The 18,690-nt window shown below is 42.9% G+C and overlaps 1 protein-coding gene across 4 annotated transcripts in view; it reads right to left on the bottom strand.

Moving 5' to 3' along the window:
- SH3KBP1 (SH3 domain containing kinase binding protein 1) overlaps nucleotides 1-18,690 on the bottom strand; it is a 344,191-nt gene that overhangs the window by 280,867 nt on the left and 44,634 nt on the right. For all 4 annotated transcript variants that reach the window (XM_060136885.1, XM_060136886.1, XM_060136881.1 and 1 more), the window contains exon 2: nucleotides 14,718-14,875. In XM_060136885.1, the coding sequence (XP_059992868.1) occupies nucleotides 14,718-14,875 (158 nt within the window). The remainder of the gene's footprint in view (nucleotides 1-14,717; nucleotides 14,876-18,690) is intronic.

Genomic DNA, 18,690 nt, shown 5'->3' with positions numbered 1-18,690 from the left:
CATTGAATGGATGGACTGGAGTGTGTTTTTTGTTTTTAACATCTTTATTGGAGTATAATTGCTTTACAATGTTGTGTTAGTTTCTGCTGTATAACAATGGAGTGTGTTTAACCATTCACCCACTGAAGGACATTCAAATTGCTTCCAATTCGGGGCTATTATAAATAAAGCTGCCACGAACATTCCGGTACAGGTTTTTGTGCAGACATAAATTTTCAAGGTGTCCAAGAATACAACTGCTGGGTCACAAGTGGCAAGTGCAAAGTTAGTTTTATAAGAAGCTGCTAGACTATCTTCCAGACTGGGTGAACCCTTTTACATTCCCACCAGCAGCGTCTGAGAGAACCAGTTTCTCTATACCCTTGCCAGCATTTGGCATTACTACTATTTTTTTGTTTCAGCCATTCTAGTGCTCATTCTAATAGATATTAGAATACATAGTACTATCTCATTGTGATTTTAATTTTCATTTCTCTAATGGCTAATGATGTTGAACATCTTTCCACGTGCTTATTTGCCATCTGTATATCCTCTTCAGTGAAATGGCTGTTCACATCTTTTAACCATTTTTAATCGGATTTTTTGACTGCTTACTATTGCATTTTGAGAGTCCTTGATTCATTCTGAATACAAGTCCTTTGTCAGACATGTGGTTAGCAAATATTTTCTCTGAGTCTGTAACCTGTCTTCTCATCCTCTTCACAGGGTTTTTCACAGAAGTTTTTAATTTCTTCTGACAGAAGAAATCTGACTGATTTTTTTTTCTTTAATGTCCTTTTGGTGTGATGTCTAAGAACTCTTCACCTAGGCCTAGGTCCTAAAGATTTTCTCTTGTGTTTAATTCTCAAACTTTTATAGTTTTATGTTTTACAATTAAATCTATGATCCATTTTGAGATAATTTTTATAAGGTATAAGGTTTAGGTAGAGGTTCAGTTTTGCCTCTGACTGTTCAACTGACCCAGTACCATTAGATGAAAAGACTCTTTGTTTTATTGGATTGCTCTTGTACCTTTGTCAAAGATCAGCTGGACCTATTTGTGTGGGTCTATTTCTGGGTTCTCTATTCTGTTCCATTGACCTCGGTGTCTATCCCTCCACCAATACCACACTGTCTTAATTACTTTAGCTATTAAAGTAAGTCATAAAATCGAATAGATGCCTTCTACTTTGTTCTTCTTTTTCAAACTTGTTTTACCTATTCTAATTCCTTTGATTTTCCATATAAATTGAAAAATAAGCTAGTCTACAAAAAAACACTTTACTGGGACTTTGACAGGAACTACAGTAAACCTATAGATTTGGGGAGAACGAACATCTTTACCTTGTTGACTTTTCCAATTCACGAACATGGTATCTGCCTATCCATTTATCTCGATCGCCTGTGAATACCTTCATCAACATTCTGTAGCTTCAGCACACACATCATGTCCATGTTTTGTTAGATTTATACCTAAGTATTTCAATTGTTTTAGGATTGATTATAAATGGTATTGTGCTTTTAATTTGTGTTTCCATGTGTTCATTTCTAGGACAGAGAAATAATTTTTGTGTGTGGACCTTGTATCCTGTGATCTTGCTGAATTTACTTATTAGTTCCAGGAGTTATTTTGTAGATTTTTGGGATTTCCTACATAGAGAATCATGTCATCTGCAAACAGGGACAGTTTTATTCTTCCTTTCCAATTCGTATGCCTTATATTTCTTTTCTCAGCATTGTGCTAACTAGGACCTCCAGTACTGTGCTGAATAAGACTAGTGAGAACAGATATCCTTGCCTTGTTCCTGTTCCGGGGGCGGGGGAAGCATTCAGTCTTTCACCACTTTTAGCATGATGTTAACTGTAGATGCTCTTTATCGAGCTGGGGAAATTCCCCTATATTCCTACTTTGCTAAGAGTTTTTATCATGAATCGGTGTTGAATTTTGTCAAATGATTTTTCTGCATCAATTGATAGGATTATGTGATTATTTTTTCCTCCTGTAGTCTGGTGATATGGTGGATTACATTCATTGATTTTCAAACAATGAAGCAGCCTTCCATACCTAGAATAAACCTCACTTGGTCATAGTACATAATTCTTCTTATATGTTGCTGGATTTGTCTTCCTAGTACTTTGCTGAGGATTTTTGTGTCTATGCTCTTGAGGGATATTGGTTTGTTGGGTTTTCATACTGTCTGTCTGGTTTGGGTATCAAGTTGTAATGGCCCTATAAAATGAACAAGAAGGCATTCTCTCCTCTTGTATTTTCTGGAAGAGATTATGTAGAATTGGTGCCTGTTCTTTAAATGTTTAGTGGAAATCTCCAAAGAAACCTTCTAGTCTTGGAGATTTCTTTTTTGGAAGCTTTTAAATTATGAATTCAATTTCTTTAACAGTTATAGGACTACTGAGATTACCTATTTCATCTTGGATGAGTTTTGGTAGTTTGTGATATTCAAGAAATTGGTCCATTTCATCTAAATTGTCAAATGTATGTGTATAGAATTCTTTGTGGTATTCTCTTACTGTCTTTTTAATAGCTGCAGGATCTGTAGTGATAACCCCTGTTTTATTCTTAATATTGCAATTTATATCTTCTTTTTTATCTTTTTCAGTCATCTTAAAGATTTAACCATTTTACTGATCTTTTTAAAGAACCAGCTTTTTCACTGATTTTCTCTGTTGATTTTCTGTGTTCAACTTCAATGATTCCTGCTCTTATCTTCATTATTTCCTTTCTTCTGCTTGCTTTGGTGGGGGCAGGGGATCTTTTCTCTTTCTAGTTTCTTGAGGTAGGAACTTAGATTACTGATTTCAGATCTTTCCTCCATGCTGACTTAAATATTTAGTGCTATAAAATTTCCTCTCAGCACTACCTTAGCTGTGTCCCATAAACTTTAATATGCTGTGTTTTCATTTTCATTCACCTTGATGTATTTTTAAAAATTTGCTTTGAGACTTCCCCTTTGACTTATGAATTATTCAGAAGTGTGTTATTTGATTTCCAAGTGTTTGGAGATCTTCCTGTTATCTTTCTGTTGTCGGCTTCTAGTTTGATTACATTATGGTCAGAGAACATACTCTGTATTATTTCCACTCCTTTAAATAAATTGAGGTCAGTTTTATGACCCAGGGTATGGTCTAACTTGGTAAATGTTTCATGAGTACTTGAAAAAGATGTGTTTTAGGCTCTTTTTTGAGTGGAGTGTTCTATAAATATTAATTAGAACTGCTTGGTTGATAATGCTGTTCAGTTCTTCTATATCCTTGCTGATACCTTATTTAGTAGTTCTTTCAAATGCTGAGAGAGAGATGCTGAAGTTCCCAACTATTATTATTGTGGATGTGTCTGTCTTTCAGGTCTATCCGTTTTTGCTTCATGTACTTTGCAGCTCTGTTGTTTGGTTCATACATATTTAGGATTGTTGTGTTTTCTTAGTGTAATGACATTTTCATCATTGTGTAATGTCCCTCTTTGTCTCAGGTAATTTTCTTTGCTCTCTAGTCTACTTCATCTGATATTATACATAGCCATTCCTGCTTTTTTTAAAATTAATTTTTACATGGTATACCTTTTTCCAACCTTTTACTTTTAATGCACCTATAGCAATATATTTAAAGTGAGTTTCTTGTAAACAGCACATGGTTAAGTCACATTTTTTATCCATTCTGTTATCTCTATCAATTGGTATATGTAGACCATTTACACTTAAAGTAATTATTGATGTTAGGGCTTAGGTGTGCCATTGTATTATTTGTTTTCTCTTTGTTTCCTGTTTATCATTCCTCTTTCCCCTTTTTCTTGCCTTCCTGTGAGTTACTTGTACATTTATCTATAGATGTTTTGAGTATATCTCATTGTATAGTTTTTTATTGGTTTTTAGTTTTTTAGTGGTTTGGGTTTTTTTTTTTCGGTTATTACAATATACATATGGAACTTACCAGAGACTACTGGTATCAATGCTTTCCCATTTCAAGTGAAGTGTAGAAACCTTACTTCCATTTGGGTCTTCGTTGCTGCACGCAGGCTTTCTCTAGCTGTGGCAAGCGGGGGCTACTCTTTGTTGCGGTGCATGGGCTTCTCACCGCGGTGGCTTCTCTTGTTGCGGAGCACAGGCTCTAGGCACGTGGGCTTCAGTAGCTGCAGCAGGCAGGCTCAGTAGTTGTGGTACATGGGCTTAGTTGCTCCGCAGCATGTGGGATCTTCCCAGACCAGGGCTTGAACCCGTGTCCCCTGCATTGGCAGGTGGATTCTTAACCACTGTGTGACCAGGGAAGTCCCTCTCTCCCCACTTTTTAATATTCTTTTAAAAAAATATTTATTTATTTGGCTGCGCCAGGTCTTAATTATTTATTTGGCTGCGCCAGGCCTTAGCTGCGGCAGGCTCCCAGTTGCGCCATCTAGTTCCCTGACCAGGGATCAAACCCGGGCCCTCTGCATTGGGAGCACAGAGTCTTAACCACTGGACCACCAGGGAAGTCCCCTCTCCCCACTTTTTAAACATAATTTTCTCATATAGTATCTCTACATATATTGACATCACACCAGATATTATAACTTATGCTTCAACCATTAAACATAATTTTAAAAGCTAATGAGGATAAAAACAGCCTATTAAACGTACTTCTATTTTTACCCATCCACTGTTTTTGTTTTGTTTTGTTTTGTTTTCTTTCTGGAGTTCCAGGCCTCCTCCTGTTATCATTTACTTTTCTGTTTAGAGAACTTTCTTTAGCCATTATTGGTGGGTCTGCTGTTGACAAATTTTCTTTGTTTTCCTTCGTCTGAGAGTGTTTTTATTTTCTCTTTATTCCTGAAGGATATTTTCACCAGATGTAGAACTCAGAGTGGAACGTTCTTTTTGTTCAGCACTTGAAAATGCTGTGCGCTTCCTTCTAGACTCCATGATTTCATATTAGAAATCCACTGTCATTCAAATCATTCTGCTGCTATGGGTAAAACATTGTTTCTCACTCTCTGTTTTTTCTTTGTCTAAAGACAAAGAAGTTTTGAGAAGTTTGATTATTATGTGTCTTGGCATAGATTTCTTTGGGTTTATCCTGTTTGGGTTTTGCTCAGCTTCTTGATTCTGATGGTTTATCCCTTTTGCCCAATTTGGAGAGTTTTCACCCATAATTTCTTCGAATGCTTTTTATTTCTATAGTCTTCTCTTCTCCTTCTGGGACTCCAGTGACACAAATGTTAGACCTAATGTTATTGTACCAAAGGTCTCTGAGGCTCTGTTCATTTTTTTTTTTTTAGACTAGTTTCCATCTGTTGTCTGGACAACAGATAGGGTAAATTTTATTGATCTGTCTTCAACTTCATTGATTCTTTCCTCTGTCATCTCTATTATTAAGCTCATCCAGTGAACTTAATATGGTGATTTATTTTTCAGTTCTATAATTTCCATTTTTTTAATACCTCTAATTTTTGCTGAGATTTTCTAATTATTTGTTTGTTTCAATAGTGTTTGTAATTGCTCATTAAAGCATTTTTCTGATGGCTGCTTTTGTCAGACAGTTCCAACATCTGAGTCTTCCCAGTGTTGGTATCTGTTGATTGCCTTCTCATTTAAGTTCCAATTTTCCTGGTTCTTGGTATGACAGGTGATTTTTTTTTTTTTTTTACCGTATCCTGGGCATTTGAGCTATTATGTTATAAGACTCTGGATCCTATTTAAATTTAGCAGGCACTGACCCTATTTAGATTAAGCATATAGATCCTGGGCTACTTTTGCGGGCTGTGATGCCATGACAGTTTAGTTTCTAGAGCCCTTGCAAGGCTATTCTGGTCTTCTTCATTTGTGTTACCTAGAGGTCACTCTGAAAACTTGGGTGGCATTTCACACTGTAGTTTATTTTCTCAAACTTTTTGGCACATTAATTCTGGTCAGATTCATGTACGTGTTGGTCAGGATTTTGCTCAAGATTTCCTACATGGGTTTAATGAATCCCTTTCTCCAGCTCCCTCCTCCGCAACATCTTCCCCACTATCTAGTGGAGAGGGTGAGGGGGGCCACTTACTACTGCTGAGCCCAGGGCAGAGGGTGAGAGTCCAGACTTCCCATTTGGTCTCCACTGACAATATGCCAGTAGGGAAGGAGCAAACTGCCCCAGATACAGTTTGCTATCTGTATTTTAAGCCACACACAACCAGGCTGGACTCTTATCTAGAGGCTTGGGAGGACAATCCACTTCCAAGCTCACTCAGGTTGTTGGCAGAATCCAATTTTTGAAGCAGGAGGTCTGAGGTCTCCATTTCCTTGCTGGCTGCTAGCCAACGTTTGCTCTCTGCTCCAATAAAGTTGCCTGTATGCCTTCTCACATGACCACTCCATCTTCAAAGCCACAAGTCCTCCTCACAGTTTCAATCTCTCTGACTTCCTCTTCTGCCACTAGGCAGAGAAATTTCTCTTCTTTTAATGGCTCACGTGCTATGATTAAGCCCCCCTGAATATCTCTCTTTTGTAAAGTCAACTGCACCATATAACATAACACAATTACTGGAATGATAGCTCATCACATTCACAGGTTCTGGGGATTCAAGGAGTGGAATCTTGGGGACCATTGCTAGAAATTCTGCCCACCTCACTACCACTGGGTAGAAGGCAGCGTTTAGTCCAGTGTTTAGTTAATCCAGAGTATCTGCAATCAGCATGTATTAATTCTAATGGACTCACATAGAGCATTGTTTACATATTGGTACGTTGTTTTTGTATTTGTGGTACACATTTGTTTTTACAATTTCTAGCATGATTATGTTTCCTTATATATTCATAAACATACTTTAGAAATAACATAATATTTTCAAATGTAGAACTACAGGTCACAGGCTACCAAGCCATGTGCTTGAGAAAAGATATTAAAGAGGATGACACTGCCCATCAGTCCCATTGTACAAAAGGAGTGCCCAAGCTTCATCAAGCAGCAAGTCACATGAATTTTTAAAAATATTCCAAGGCCCCTACACCAACTCCTGCCCCTACTCCAAACTTCTGACGATGCAGTGTGCCTGGAGCAGGGCCAGACTGGATGGAGACTCACTGGTTTAGGGTCCCCTGTGGGACAGCCACACTATACAAGTTTAAGTGTCCAGTAATGATCACAGCAACATCTTACATGGTTTAGATTTTGACCTGTTAGAAAGCTGGGGGTTGAAACACATGATTCCCAAGTCCCTTTCTAAGCTCAGATTCGATAATCCGGTCATTAAGAAAATAAAACTCCATTATGCATAATCAGCAAGATCAACTCAGTCAGGGGACCACTCTCCCTGAGTCACAAGACACCCCTCCACACACACACACACACACACACACACACACACACACACACACACACACACACACACACACACACACACACACACACACACACACACACACACACACACACACACACACACACACACACACACACACACATCCTGCGTTGCAAGTGGCAAAGCCTGAGGAATCAGCCAACTGGTGTGGCTTTTATTGGCAACACACTTGTCTTTAATTACTCCGGACCCTTCCTGGAGTACCTTTTTTTTTTTTTTTTTGGTACGCAGCCCTCTCACTGCTGTGGCCTCTCCCGTTGCGGAGCACAGGCTCCAGAAGCGCAGGCTCAGCGGCCATGGCTCACCGGCCCAGCCGCTCCACGGCATGTGGGATCTTCCCGGACCGGGGCACGAACCCGTGTCCACTGCATCAACAGGTGGACTCTCAACCACTGCGCCACCAGGGAAGCCCGAGTACCATTTTTTATAACAGCATCTAACAGGCTCCAGTTGTTAATTTTAAGATTTTGTTCCCTAAAAGAAAACTATATATTGAAAGTTTAAAGAATAATTCGAGTTGGAATTGGTTGTTTGCAAGGGCCCCACGGATGGGGAACAACTAGATAGTCACACAACTGGATTATTTACCACTCTAAGAAAAGACAACCAAGATCCTTCTGAAAAGCATACCCTAAACACCACAAAATAACAAGCCTCCTTACAAATGAGTAAAATGAAATATTTTCCCGAACTGACTTGCTTTCAGAATTCATAGGAAAAACAGCACCAGCCCATAAATCCAGGCAAAGATTGCTCTTTTGAGTTGAAATACCTGATTTCTGAAGAGAATCCTTTAAAATGCAGAAAACAAGTTCACAACCATGATTCTGAATATAGAATAGCAACCTGGAAATCTCTACTTGATGCCACTTGTAAAGTAACTTCGTAATTTTTTATTAACTCAAGACTAGCAGGGGCTTCCCTGGTGGCGCAGTAGTTAAGAATCCGCCTGCCAATGCAGGGGACACGAGTTTGAGCCCTGGTCCGGGAAGATCCTACATGCTACGGAGCAACTAAGCCCGCGTGCCACAAGTACTGAGTCTGCACTCTAGAGCTGGCGTGCCACAACTGCTGAGCCCATGCTCCACAAGAGAAGCCACCGCAATGAGAAGCCTGCGCACTGCAACGAAGAGTAGCCCCCGCTCGCCGCAACTAGAGAAAGCCCGTGTGTAGTAATGAAGACCCAACGCAGCCAAAAGTAAAAGTAAATAAAAGTTAAAAAAAAAAAAAAGACTAGCAGAGTAACTGAGAGACTTCTCTCCAAGTGGTACAAATGTGCAAAATATTGACAGGACACTTGGGGAAGGCAGGATGCAGCGGGTAATAATGGTGAGGGGCTTAACCCCATCAGGACAATTTGGACACCCAGATAATGCTGCCTGCTTGAGCTCAGGGTCTGGCGCCAGTCTGCTCAAGTTCCAAAGTTCTCTGCTCCTCATAGCTTGTAAGTCTTTTAACCTTAAGATGCCTCAGTTATCTCTTCTAAAAAATGGGCGTGATAAAAAAATGGTATCTATGCCATAGACGGGTGTAAAGGATTTAATGAGATAAAGCATGTGAAGGGCTTAGGCTCACTCCTGCCTGGCGTTAAGTGTTCAACAAATTTTAGTCCTTGTACACAGACAGACACGAGCAGATTATACATAATGCATACAAAGCCAGGCAGCCAGAATGTTGTCATTATTATTCCATAAAGTAACACAACAATCAGGGCCAAAAGATAACTGTAGGTTCACTTAGCGTGTTCCAACAGAGCTGCCTGATGAATCCAGTCAAAACCCTCACAAGTGGCATTTTAATCAGGACCATATTTGCAGAACAATGTCTAGCATGTGTGCCCCAGAGTAAAGTGTGACCAAAGGCCAGGTCACAGGAGCTAACACTGTCCTCCTGTGGAAGAAGTTACATTCGTAATGATACCTTGTTCCTTTTCAGGCGTCTCATTTGTGCTCACAGCCTCTGGTGCCAGCACGTCGCAGCCCGGTAAACGCTCCCTGAGGAGTTCGGCTTGACCCCCACCCCCGAGCACATCACCACGAGAGTCGTGCGCAGGACGAGGCTGCGCACACTATGAAACACGCCTGGAAAACTCGCGCCGCCTTTCCAAGAGACACAAGTACCTTGAAGACAATATCCCATACACTTCACAAAATCAGTGGCCCTTGGGGTGAAAAAGCAAAGTGAAATGGGATCCAAGAGATCTACTTCAGGGTCTCTGAGTATAGAATAGCAACTTGGAAATCTCTCTGTTATGCCACTTGCTGAAGTAAATTTGTGATTCTTTCTGAAATCAAGACAAGCAAAGTAAGCGTGAGCTTTGTCTCAGACTGGTGCAAATAGGCAAAGGCCTCACCTTCCACCTCATCGATGAAAAATATGACCATTTTCACCAGCCACTTTACACAAATACAAAAAAGGCTCTGGATACGCCAGAGAGAGATCTAAAACACCTAGCAGATGAAAGCTGAGGCAATAGGAAACAGCTGAAAACTGTTACACTCAGCAGAAGACCTGCAACTACAAGTAAACACACCTCGGCCTTCGACAAAGGGGCCTGTGGCTGCGGCGCGTGCTAGTGTTATGCGCGCAGAGCGACTTAAAGATCAACAAGCACATTCTTTTAACCCCTGCTGCAGTGTCCTGCTTTCTACTCAAGAGCCTGGGTCCCGCTGCCCCTCACCAAAGGTCGCCCCCCAAAGCAGGCAGACCCGTGCATGGCGGCCCAAGCCATGGGTTCAAGGCCTCTGCCTTTTGAAATTCCTTTGTCTGTCTGTGGATACATGTCAGGAGAACTCAGGAAAAGGCTGCTAATAAATCCTTTGCTGGACTCATGGCCACTGTTGTCTGCCTCTGAGGTAAGGTTCTGAAAGGGGGACACTGGTCAGTGAATCCAACATGGGGAAAATGAACCCCTGTGAGAGAGCCCACATCTGCCTCTCATTGGTGGCTGTCCTTCTGTTCTAGGTGGTAGTTTCAGGTCTCAGGAGGGCAGCCATTTTTTTTTAAAATGAATGACTTTGAGGATTTCATCCTAGTGACTCCTACTATTATATCCCATATTATGCTCTATTGTGGTCTATACAGAAAAAAAATACCCAAAACTTGGAAATGAAGCCAAAAATGATCATCGTGTGAACTTTTAACGTCATGCTGATCCATTTTCTAATAAGTGTGCCCCCCGCACCACGAAGGGTCATCTGATTCCCTCTGAAAACATAACCTGACTTAACCAACACTTTATTAGGACATTTTACAACTCTATAAAAGTCCGAGGATAACATGTAGAAAAACAATAAGGTACGCCATAGCCTCTTTTTCTTTTCTGGTAGAGATGATAACCCCAGAGGTTAAGACTTTACTGTCCTCTAAGACATGAACCCATTTTGATCTTCTTTGTCCTTTTTTTAAAAATTTTATTGAAGTATAGTTGAATTTACAATGTTGTTTTCATTTTGATCTTCTTTGAACACTCCTCTTTCCATGGACTTTTTAATCAGTTCCTCACATCCTCACTGAATCAGTTTTGTTATTATGCTAGTTCTCTCATTAGATGAGTTCAATAAAACTTTGACACATGCTCTCTACTGGCATGTTTTTAACAATCTAAGAATGAGCCTTTGATAGTTCATGGGCCCAACAATCAAATGATCCCTGGGACATTGAGTTCTGTGCTTAAGGACCCCTCAGCGGTCATACTCAAAAGGTCAACCATGCAAAGACCAGCACATTCAGGCACAAATGAGGCCCCAGCACAGGTGGGACACCCCTCCTCCACAGAGGCCACATATGTAAACAGAGAAAAACATATATGTTGAAAGTGAGGGAGGGCAGTAATTCCACTCCTACACGTATATACACAAGAGAAATGAGTGCCTGTCTCCATAAAATACCCAAACTGGAAACAACCCAAATGTCCTTCCACAGGAGAGTAGATAAACAAATTACAGTTTATTCATAAAATGGGATACTATACAGCAAGAACAAAGTACTGCTATACACAACAACATTCTGTTGTGCAAAAGTAGCCATATATAAAAGAGCACATATTGTATGATTCCATTTACATGAAGCTCCAGTACAGGCAAAACTAACCTATGATGACAGATTACCTATGAGAGGGGGAATGACTGGGAAAAGGCATGATGGAACTTTCTAGAGGGATAGAAATAAAATTGATCTGGATGATGCTTACAGAGGCACGCACTTACATTAAAAAAATTATCAAGCCATACAATTATGACTTCAACATTTTACTCTATGTAAATCGCACCTGAAAATGAATAAATTTTTTAAAGGAGGAGGGATAAAGAAAAATGTATTCTAAAAGAAGTGGATGAGAGAGAGGTATAGAGAAGAAAGGGAAGAGGGATTTTAAAAGATTCTTCTTCTACATGTACAGTAAATAAATTAAATAATAACTAACTAAATAAAAGAAAAAGAGGAACAAACCCAAAAAGCCACGGGGCCTGGTTAGGTACATTTACGGGTGCCAACAAATTTCAGCCCCAGAGCTGGCAAAGCCCAGGCATCTTCTTAACGATGGGATGGCCGGACTGCCTGGTATTTTTCCTTTGAGAAATTGAGACAATACAGAGTTGTGGGTGGGTACTGAATCCCCAAACTTTAGGGGATCAGGTTCATTTGGGACACTGTTTAAGGATCCGATAAATGAATCAAGAAAATGCTTAAGGTAAGCTCTCTGACAGCGGTAACACTGGCATAAAGGTACACAAATAAGCAACGGGATGCCACAAGATTACCCAATTCAGTCTGGGGACAGATGATTCTTAAGCCAAATAAGGCATGTGTAAACCCACTTCCAAAACTGTGAACTTATGCCAATATGATTATTAGTACCTAAAGATGTATTTTCAGCTTCTAGAACTCTCTATGGCAGTGTTCTTTATTGTTAAACCCTACGGCCTCCACCTACTGGATTTTCAATAATAGGCCTAAAACATTCCCAGTGGGTGAAGACTTGAAGATAGACTCAGCCATCCGAAAGAAGAGAAGTTTCTTTTTCTGCCAAGTCTAACAGCCACAAGTGGTACAGCCCCAGCCGGTCCTGCCACATCCTTTCTGGCCCAGGTGGAACAAGCACCTCCCAAGCATGAGACTTCCCTGCCCTGGAGGTGCTCTAGCCGAGGTGAGACAAGTGTTAGGCAAGGGCAGGGGCTTCCAGGCCAGGGGAGAGGGTCCCTTCCTTCACCACAGGGACAGCGGCACACTCGGAAGGTGGCCGGCCACATGCTAAGTGATTTCCACGCACTGTCTCCTCTAATCCTCAGACTAGCCTGATGAGGCAGTCGGGCTCGGGAGGGGGAGAAACCCAGATGGCACACTCGAGTTAGGTAATCTGAGGTGGGATTAATAAAGAGGCTTTTACAAAGTAGGTGAGGTAGAGAGACGCTCCGGGGAGGCAGCTGAGGGCTAGAGACAAGGGAGCCCCAGGCCTGCCGGGATGAGGGGAAAGGAACGTATAGAAGAAAGGGACTTGATGGGAGCAGCCACCATCTGGCAGAGGGACACAGCCAGACCCAGGCAAGCCTAGAGCGGGGAGCCGGCGGGATAACCCCTGACCTTGCTGGCCTCCCTCCCTCCCGCCATCTCCCACCAGCCTCCCCTTGAGACAAAGCGCGTGGGCCACCGTGGGGCAGGATCCGCTGCCGTGGCCCACGCTGGCCCAGCCCAAGGCCGAGCGAATGGAGCGGGCTGGATAGAGGTCCTGGCGGTGAAGCACATCACCCCGCCCTGGTCACAGTGACGAGCTCCTGTTCCCCGGTGCTCCCGGGGCTCTTCCCGCGTTGCCCTCCCTGCCCTGGCCTCCACAAACGCTTATGGTGCCCCGGCCCTGAGCAAAGGCCAACCTCGAGGTTTCAGAGGCTGTGGATTTGTGGTTTGGAATAAGCCAACAGGACACATTAAAGGCTTCCAAAGCGGGGCCCACCTTCTAAACTGGAGTTGGAGTCCCTTCTCCTTCCCACGGTCCTCCCCTCTCACTCCTTCCTCCTTCATCTTCACTGAAAGCTTTGCCTCTTTTATCCAGAAAAGTCCCCCTTCCAACCCAGAATTTGGCTGAACTTCAAGGATGGTCCTTGTCCCCAAATTGGGGATTTTGTTTGGAAGGGCAAAAGGATTCACCCTCATTTACACATCAGTAGACTCAACCCAAGGGGCCCCAGATGTGAGACTTTCCTCCTCTTAAAATGGGAGAGAGAGGGCTGCCAGGTTCAACTGTAGTCCAAGAAAAAATGTCTATCCTCCCACGACTGTTCACAGAAAGCAAGGTTTATCAGCATGTAACCCACAAAACTCTCCCCAGCTTTCTGCACACCAAGAAGAAAGGACAAGGAAAAAGTTAGCAGGATCCTCTGAGGCAAGATCCTGAAGAAAGATGAAACTGGCTTTCTATTTGTTCTAGACTGGGGGCGGGGTACCGGTAGAGGGCCCAGGGGGTGAAGCCTGGAGCATATCACTGTTCTTCCTCAACAACCCCCTTCCATAAAACCCTCCCACGTAGCCCACACGGCTCTTTAAGGGGGGCACCTGCTTCTCTGGGCCCAGCGTCCCCTACACCACCTGCCCCCTATGGCCCCAGGTCTCAGGCATGGTCTGGTGCCACCGGAACTACAGCAGGGGCCCCGGGGATTCCTGCACACAGCTCTCCCCACCAAGAACAGGCCCATCTGGCCCAGCGCTGGGCAGGAAGGATACAGTCCAGGGACTTTTTAGACCCACTTGGTATTTCCCTCTGGGATCAGCCTGCAGGTGATTTCCCGCCCCCCCCCCTTTTTTAACCTAATTCCCACTATTATTTACAACTGTGTGGTATGAAATTTCTTAACACGACTGAGTTACATTTTTTGTAATTAACCCTTCTGCAAAGAGCATAATTTTCAAAACCTTACTGAAAAAACAGATTTTACTCAATGCTTCATGGCCATGAAGGGGAAAAAGAAAATAATACTGCTCCTATCAAGAAAGCAATATGATACAAAGCTAGAAACATGGCATAATTGGAATTCTGCATTTAGTTTGACTGCTACTTGATTTAAGTGGTCAAAACTGAGTTTCACCTCCATTTTGAATGGAATGGTAAAGGGCAAGAGTCTTTGAAACTATCAAAGCATAAAAAAAAGTCCACAAATAAAACAATTTGACAAGCTTGACATTTTTCCAGCATTTTCTAAGTGATACACAGTTTGGAAAGAGAACATTCCGGGCCTTAAGAAAGTGATTTCAAAACAAGTATCCCCCGATATGAAGGGCAAAGCTATACGTGCTCCTCTTGACAGCATACAAGAGGTCAAGCTCTTAAAGAGTCCCATGAAATTCCTCCTCAAGTGCCGCCACAGCTTTGGGCAGTAGAACCCACACAGGAGACAGGAAAAGGGTTTCGCTTTGTACTCACTCTTACAAAGTTGTCAGGGAACAAACCTCTCCTGCCATTGATCTGTCCCTCCCACCAGCCTCCATCCTCCTTCCTGATGTTGGTGATGATCTCACCCACGGTGATCGTCAGCTCATCGTCGTGCTGGGCCTGGTAGTCAAACTCCACTATGGCCTCCACTGGAAGGAACAGGGACCAAACAAAAACAAGAACAAAACAAAACAGCACTTTAGATCAGATGTTGGAGCAGTCCAAAGCCCAGCAGCCCTGGAAGGCCAGGAAAGTCATATTCAAGGGGCTTCCCCTCTACCAATACTTAAAATAACAGGGCCACACACGGTTGCCCGACTTCGGTTAACCTGAGGCCTGTAGCACAGAAACCACAAAGTGCTGGTCTGCGGTCAGGCACAGGCAGAGTGGCCTACAGGTCTCAGGGCCAGCAGGGGCTTCAGAGGGGAAACCACACAATGACAGAAGGCCAACAACACTTGTGCACCACCCCGCCCCCAGACGGAGTCCAGCAACATTTCCCCAAGTGCAGAGGTGGCAGATAACTACAGGTGCAGGTTCGGCTCTCAGATGCCCTCTCCTTCACCAAGACTACGTGATGCTAACCTCTCTGGGCCTCAGTTGTGCAAAATGTGGGTGATGATCATTCCCACCCTACAGAGATAATGCCCGCCTCTCAGCAACAACTCGTGTGAACACAGCCGATAACAGAGGGCCCCGCCAGCCCAACCAACAACTCAGACCGCTCACATCTGCGGGCACAACTGCCTTCACAACAGATGGCTTCTTAGGCAGCAATACCATTTTAAACTGTTCTCCCAATCCACGGTGATTTTGTATACTTGGTAATAGGTGGAGGCAACAGATGAGGCAGACGGGTCTTCTGGTACCGATGCAAATTAGCAGAGCCAACCAATCCAGAGGCTGGTTAGTTTATCTATACATGGATTAAACAACTCATGTGTCTTTGGGCCTCGCCTCATGCCCACCTCAGTCAATCTCCTGTCCTTTTCCTTTTGTATTTGCAGCTTAATATGAATGAATGGATGGACAGACGGACGGATGGACAAAGGGAGAATGAATAAATACAAGGGTAGTGAAAATTAGGTGTAACCCCAAGCAGCGAATTAGCAACTTAGAAATTACAGTAAAAGAATGGAAGTGGAAAAGATAAGTGAGCTCTATAAAGAACACATACGCAAAAATGAACTCAAAATGGATCATACGCCTGAATGTAAGAGCTAAAACTGCAACATTTTTGTAAGAAAGCATACGAGAAAATCTTAGTGATCTTGGGTTCGGCAAAGATTTCTCCAATGGGGCTTTGGTGGCACAGTGGTTAAGAATCTGCCTGCCAATGCAGGCGACACGGGTTTGAGCCCTGGTCTGGGAAGATCCCACATGCTGTGGAGCAACTAAGCCCGTGCGCCACAACTACTGGGTCTGCACTCTAGAGCTCGCATACCACAACTACTGAGCCCACGTGCTGCAACTACTGAAGCCTGCGTGCCTAGAGCCCGCGCTCCGCAACAAGAGAAGCCGCCACAATGAGAAGCCCACGCACCGCAATGAAGAGTAGCCCCGGCTCGCCGCAACCAGAGAAAGCCCGCATGCAGCAACGAAGACCCAACACAGCCAAACATAAAAAATAAATAAATGTATATATAAAAAAAGATTTCTCCAACAGGAGACAAAGAAAGCACAAGTGACTTTTACAAATTCAATATATTGGGGTAGGTTTTCCAGGAAGAAGGTTGGTAGGTGAGGGGCTCCTTGTCAAATGCACTTTGCATGTCCATTAGGGATACACTCTCAAAGTGTTTCCAGATCACACGACCCCGCCCACCCAGACTGGTGTGCTCACCTTGTCCACTTATAATGTCAGCTAACCCAGACAGTTCATAAGCAACTCAAAGCAGAATTTGCTTTCCGAGATTAGTTTTGCATTCCAAAATTAGCTGGCTGACTCTGCTGTCAGAAATCTGCCCAGGCTGAAGTTGAGTTGTGAACCATTTTCATCACTTATCAACAGAAAGGAGAAGCATAAGAGCATAAACAAGGCAACCTTTTCAGATTTCTCCTGGTTCCTGACAAGTACAAAGGCAGAAACACTCCAATTTTCTTGTATCATATTCTCACCCCAGCAGGTAAAATGAGTCATCATAACAATCAGAACCAGGTCGATTAAAAAGCAGCTTTCTTCAAATTACCTAGACATGGATCTATTGAAGCTTTGCTATCGGAATGGAGATTACAGTAACCACTGTTTATGTGCCAGACACTTTTCCTGCATTATCTCACTTAATCCTCACAGTATTATGATGCCCACCTTCCCAATTAAAGAACCTGAAGCTTAGCAAAGCAGTTAAGCTTATTTTCTGAGCCAGTGCCCTCCAAACTGGGATGCACTCACTTCAGGAATTAGTGAACAAGATGAAAAAAAAAAAAAAGAAAACATCTATTCATTTTGTTTTCATTTTAAAAAGAGAAACATTCAACTTCTCTAACGCTCCAGCTGCAGAATGACACCAGCTCCTTCATCCAGCCTCTAGGTCAGGCAGTCCAGGGCCAGCTTTCAGCTCCATGGGGCACCCTGCAGTTCTGGGAGGCCTCTTGGTAGAGCCTCTTTATGACTATTACCCCTTTTAACTAAAATCACCCTCACTAAACGGATGAGAGACTTGAGAAGATTTGGGTAAAGAAAGTAGGGGTTGTAGACAATACTCAACACATGACCAAGTCAACAAGAAAATGGTGGAGCTGCCACTTCAGCCCCTGGGTGGGAACTCTTTGTCAGCCATGTTGGGGGGTGAACACGAGGACAAGCCAATCAGCACAAAACACTCTGAGTTATCAAGATAATTTGTAATATGGGTTTTCTCCCACCCTTGATATAGGTGTTTAAGTTATCTAATTATAATATGGAACTATTGGGTTTAGCAAGATATTCAAAACTATGTACCTGAGCCATGAAGACAAATGTCCATTTTTCACCAATGTCTAAAACCACATAATAGTCAATCTTATGTTTTCCGTAAGTTCATTAAACCTAATAATAAATATTTAGAAGCTTCTTTTGGGTTTTCTTAATCAACTAGTACAGCAATATATTACATGATCTATAAATAAATATATGTATGGAGATAGTCATTTTTTTAAATAACAGGTATTATTATTTTTTTAACAAGAAAAGGCTTGGAATACTGACCTAGGCTCCCCAAGGCTGCTCCTATCTTAGTACTTAGAGATGAAAGCTCATAGCTTTTCTGATGGGGACAGAAAATCGCCCTAAGTGGAGTTGGGGGGAAGCAGCACATGGGGCCTGCCTGAAGGAGCCGGGGGAGGAATCTGGTCAAGGGTCCATCTCGGCGCTGAACTTAAACCCTGTGTACTTTGGGGAACTCAGAACCCCATCCACTTCCAGCACACAACCTTGCTTCTCCTTTCCTCAACAGCAAGTCTCATTTTCTGCATTCTACACGTGGGCTCTATCAAGGTAAAGCTGGACGAGGGCAAAGGAATCTGCTTCAAGAAGATAGGTCCTAAGAAATAAACAGCTGCTGCCTGTTGTTGAAAACTGGAGAGAAGCACATCCTGGGTTTGCTTCCGTCTCCCTCTTATGAGGAGTCCAAGAACACAGCTTAACTGATGGCTGCTAGAAGTAAGGCTGGGGATTAGGGACTGGGGACTCAGGGATATATAAAGCATAACTGCATAGTTTTCGAGTCTTCCCAATATACTATTGAGCTGGTCTTTCCTGATCTACCCTTCCTTTAAACTCCTGGACACTTCATCACATGCACGCAGCCTAGCTCCTTCCTGGCTCATCCAGCCCCCAAGCCTCCCTGGGCCCTGGTATCGAGGCAATTCCACACTGTGGTGGCTGCATGTGTGTCTCGCCCTCCCAGTGACCCTCTAAATGGCTTCTGGGTACAGATCTCCCTTAGTTCTGTCAGGGATGCCCTACGAGCATCCCTGACATACA

Source organism: Lagenorhynchus albirostris, chromosome X (assembly GCF_949774975.1).
Source record: "Lagenorhynchus albirostris chromosome X, mLagAlb1.1, whole genome shotgun sequence".
Taxonomy (NCBI): Eukaryota; Metazoa; Chordata; class Mammalia; order Artiodactyla; family Delphinidae; genus Lagenorhynchus; species Lagenorhynchus albirostris.
Note: the sequence above shows the minus strand (reverse complement) of the source record. Positions and strands in the feature narration are given on the sequence as shown.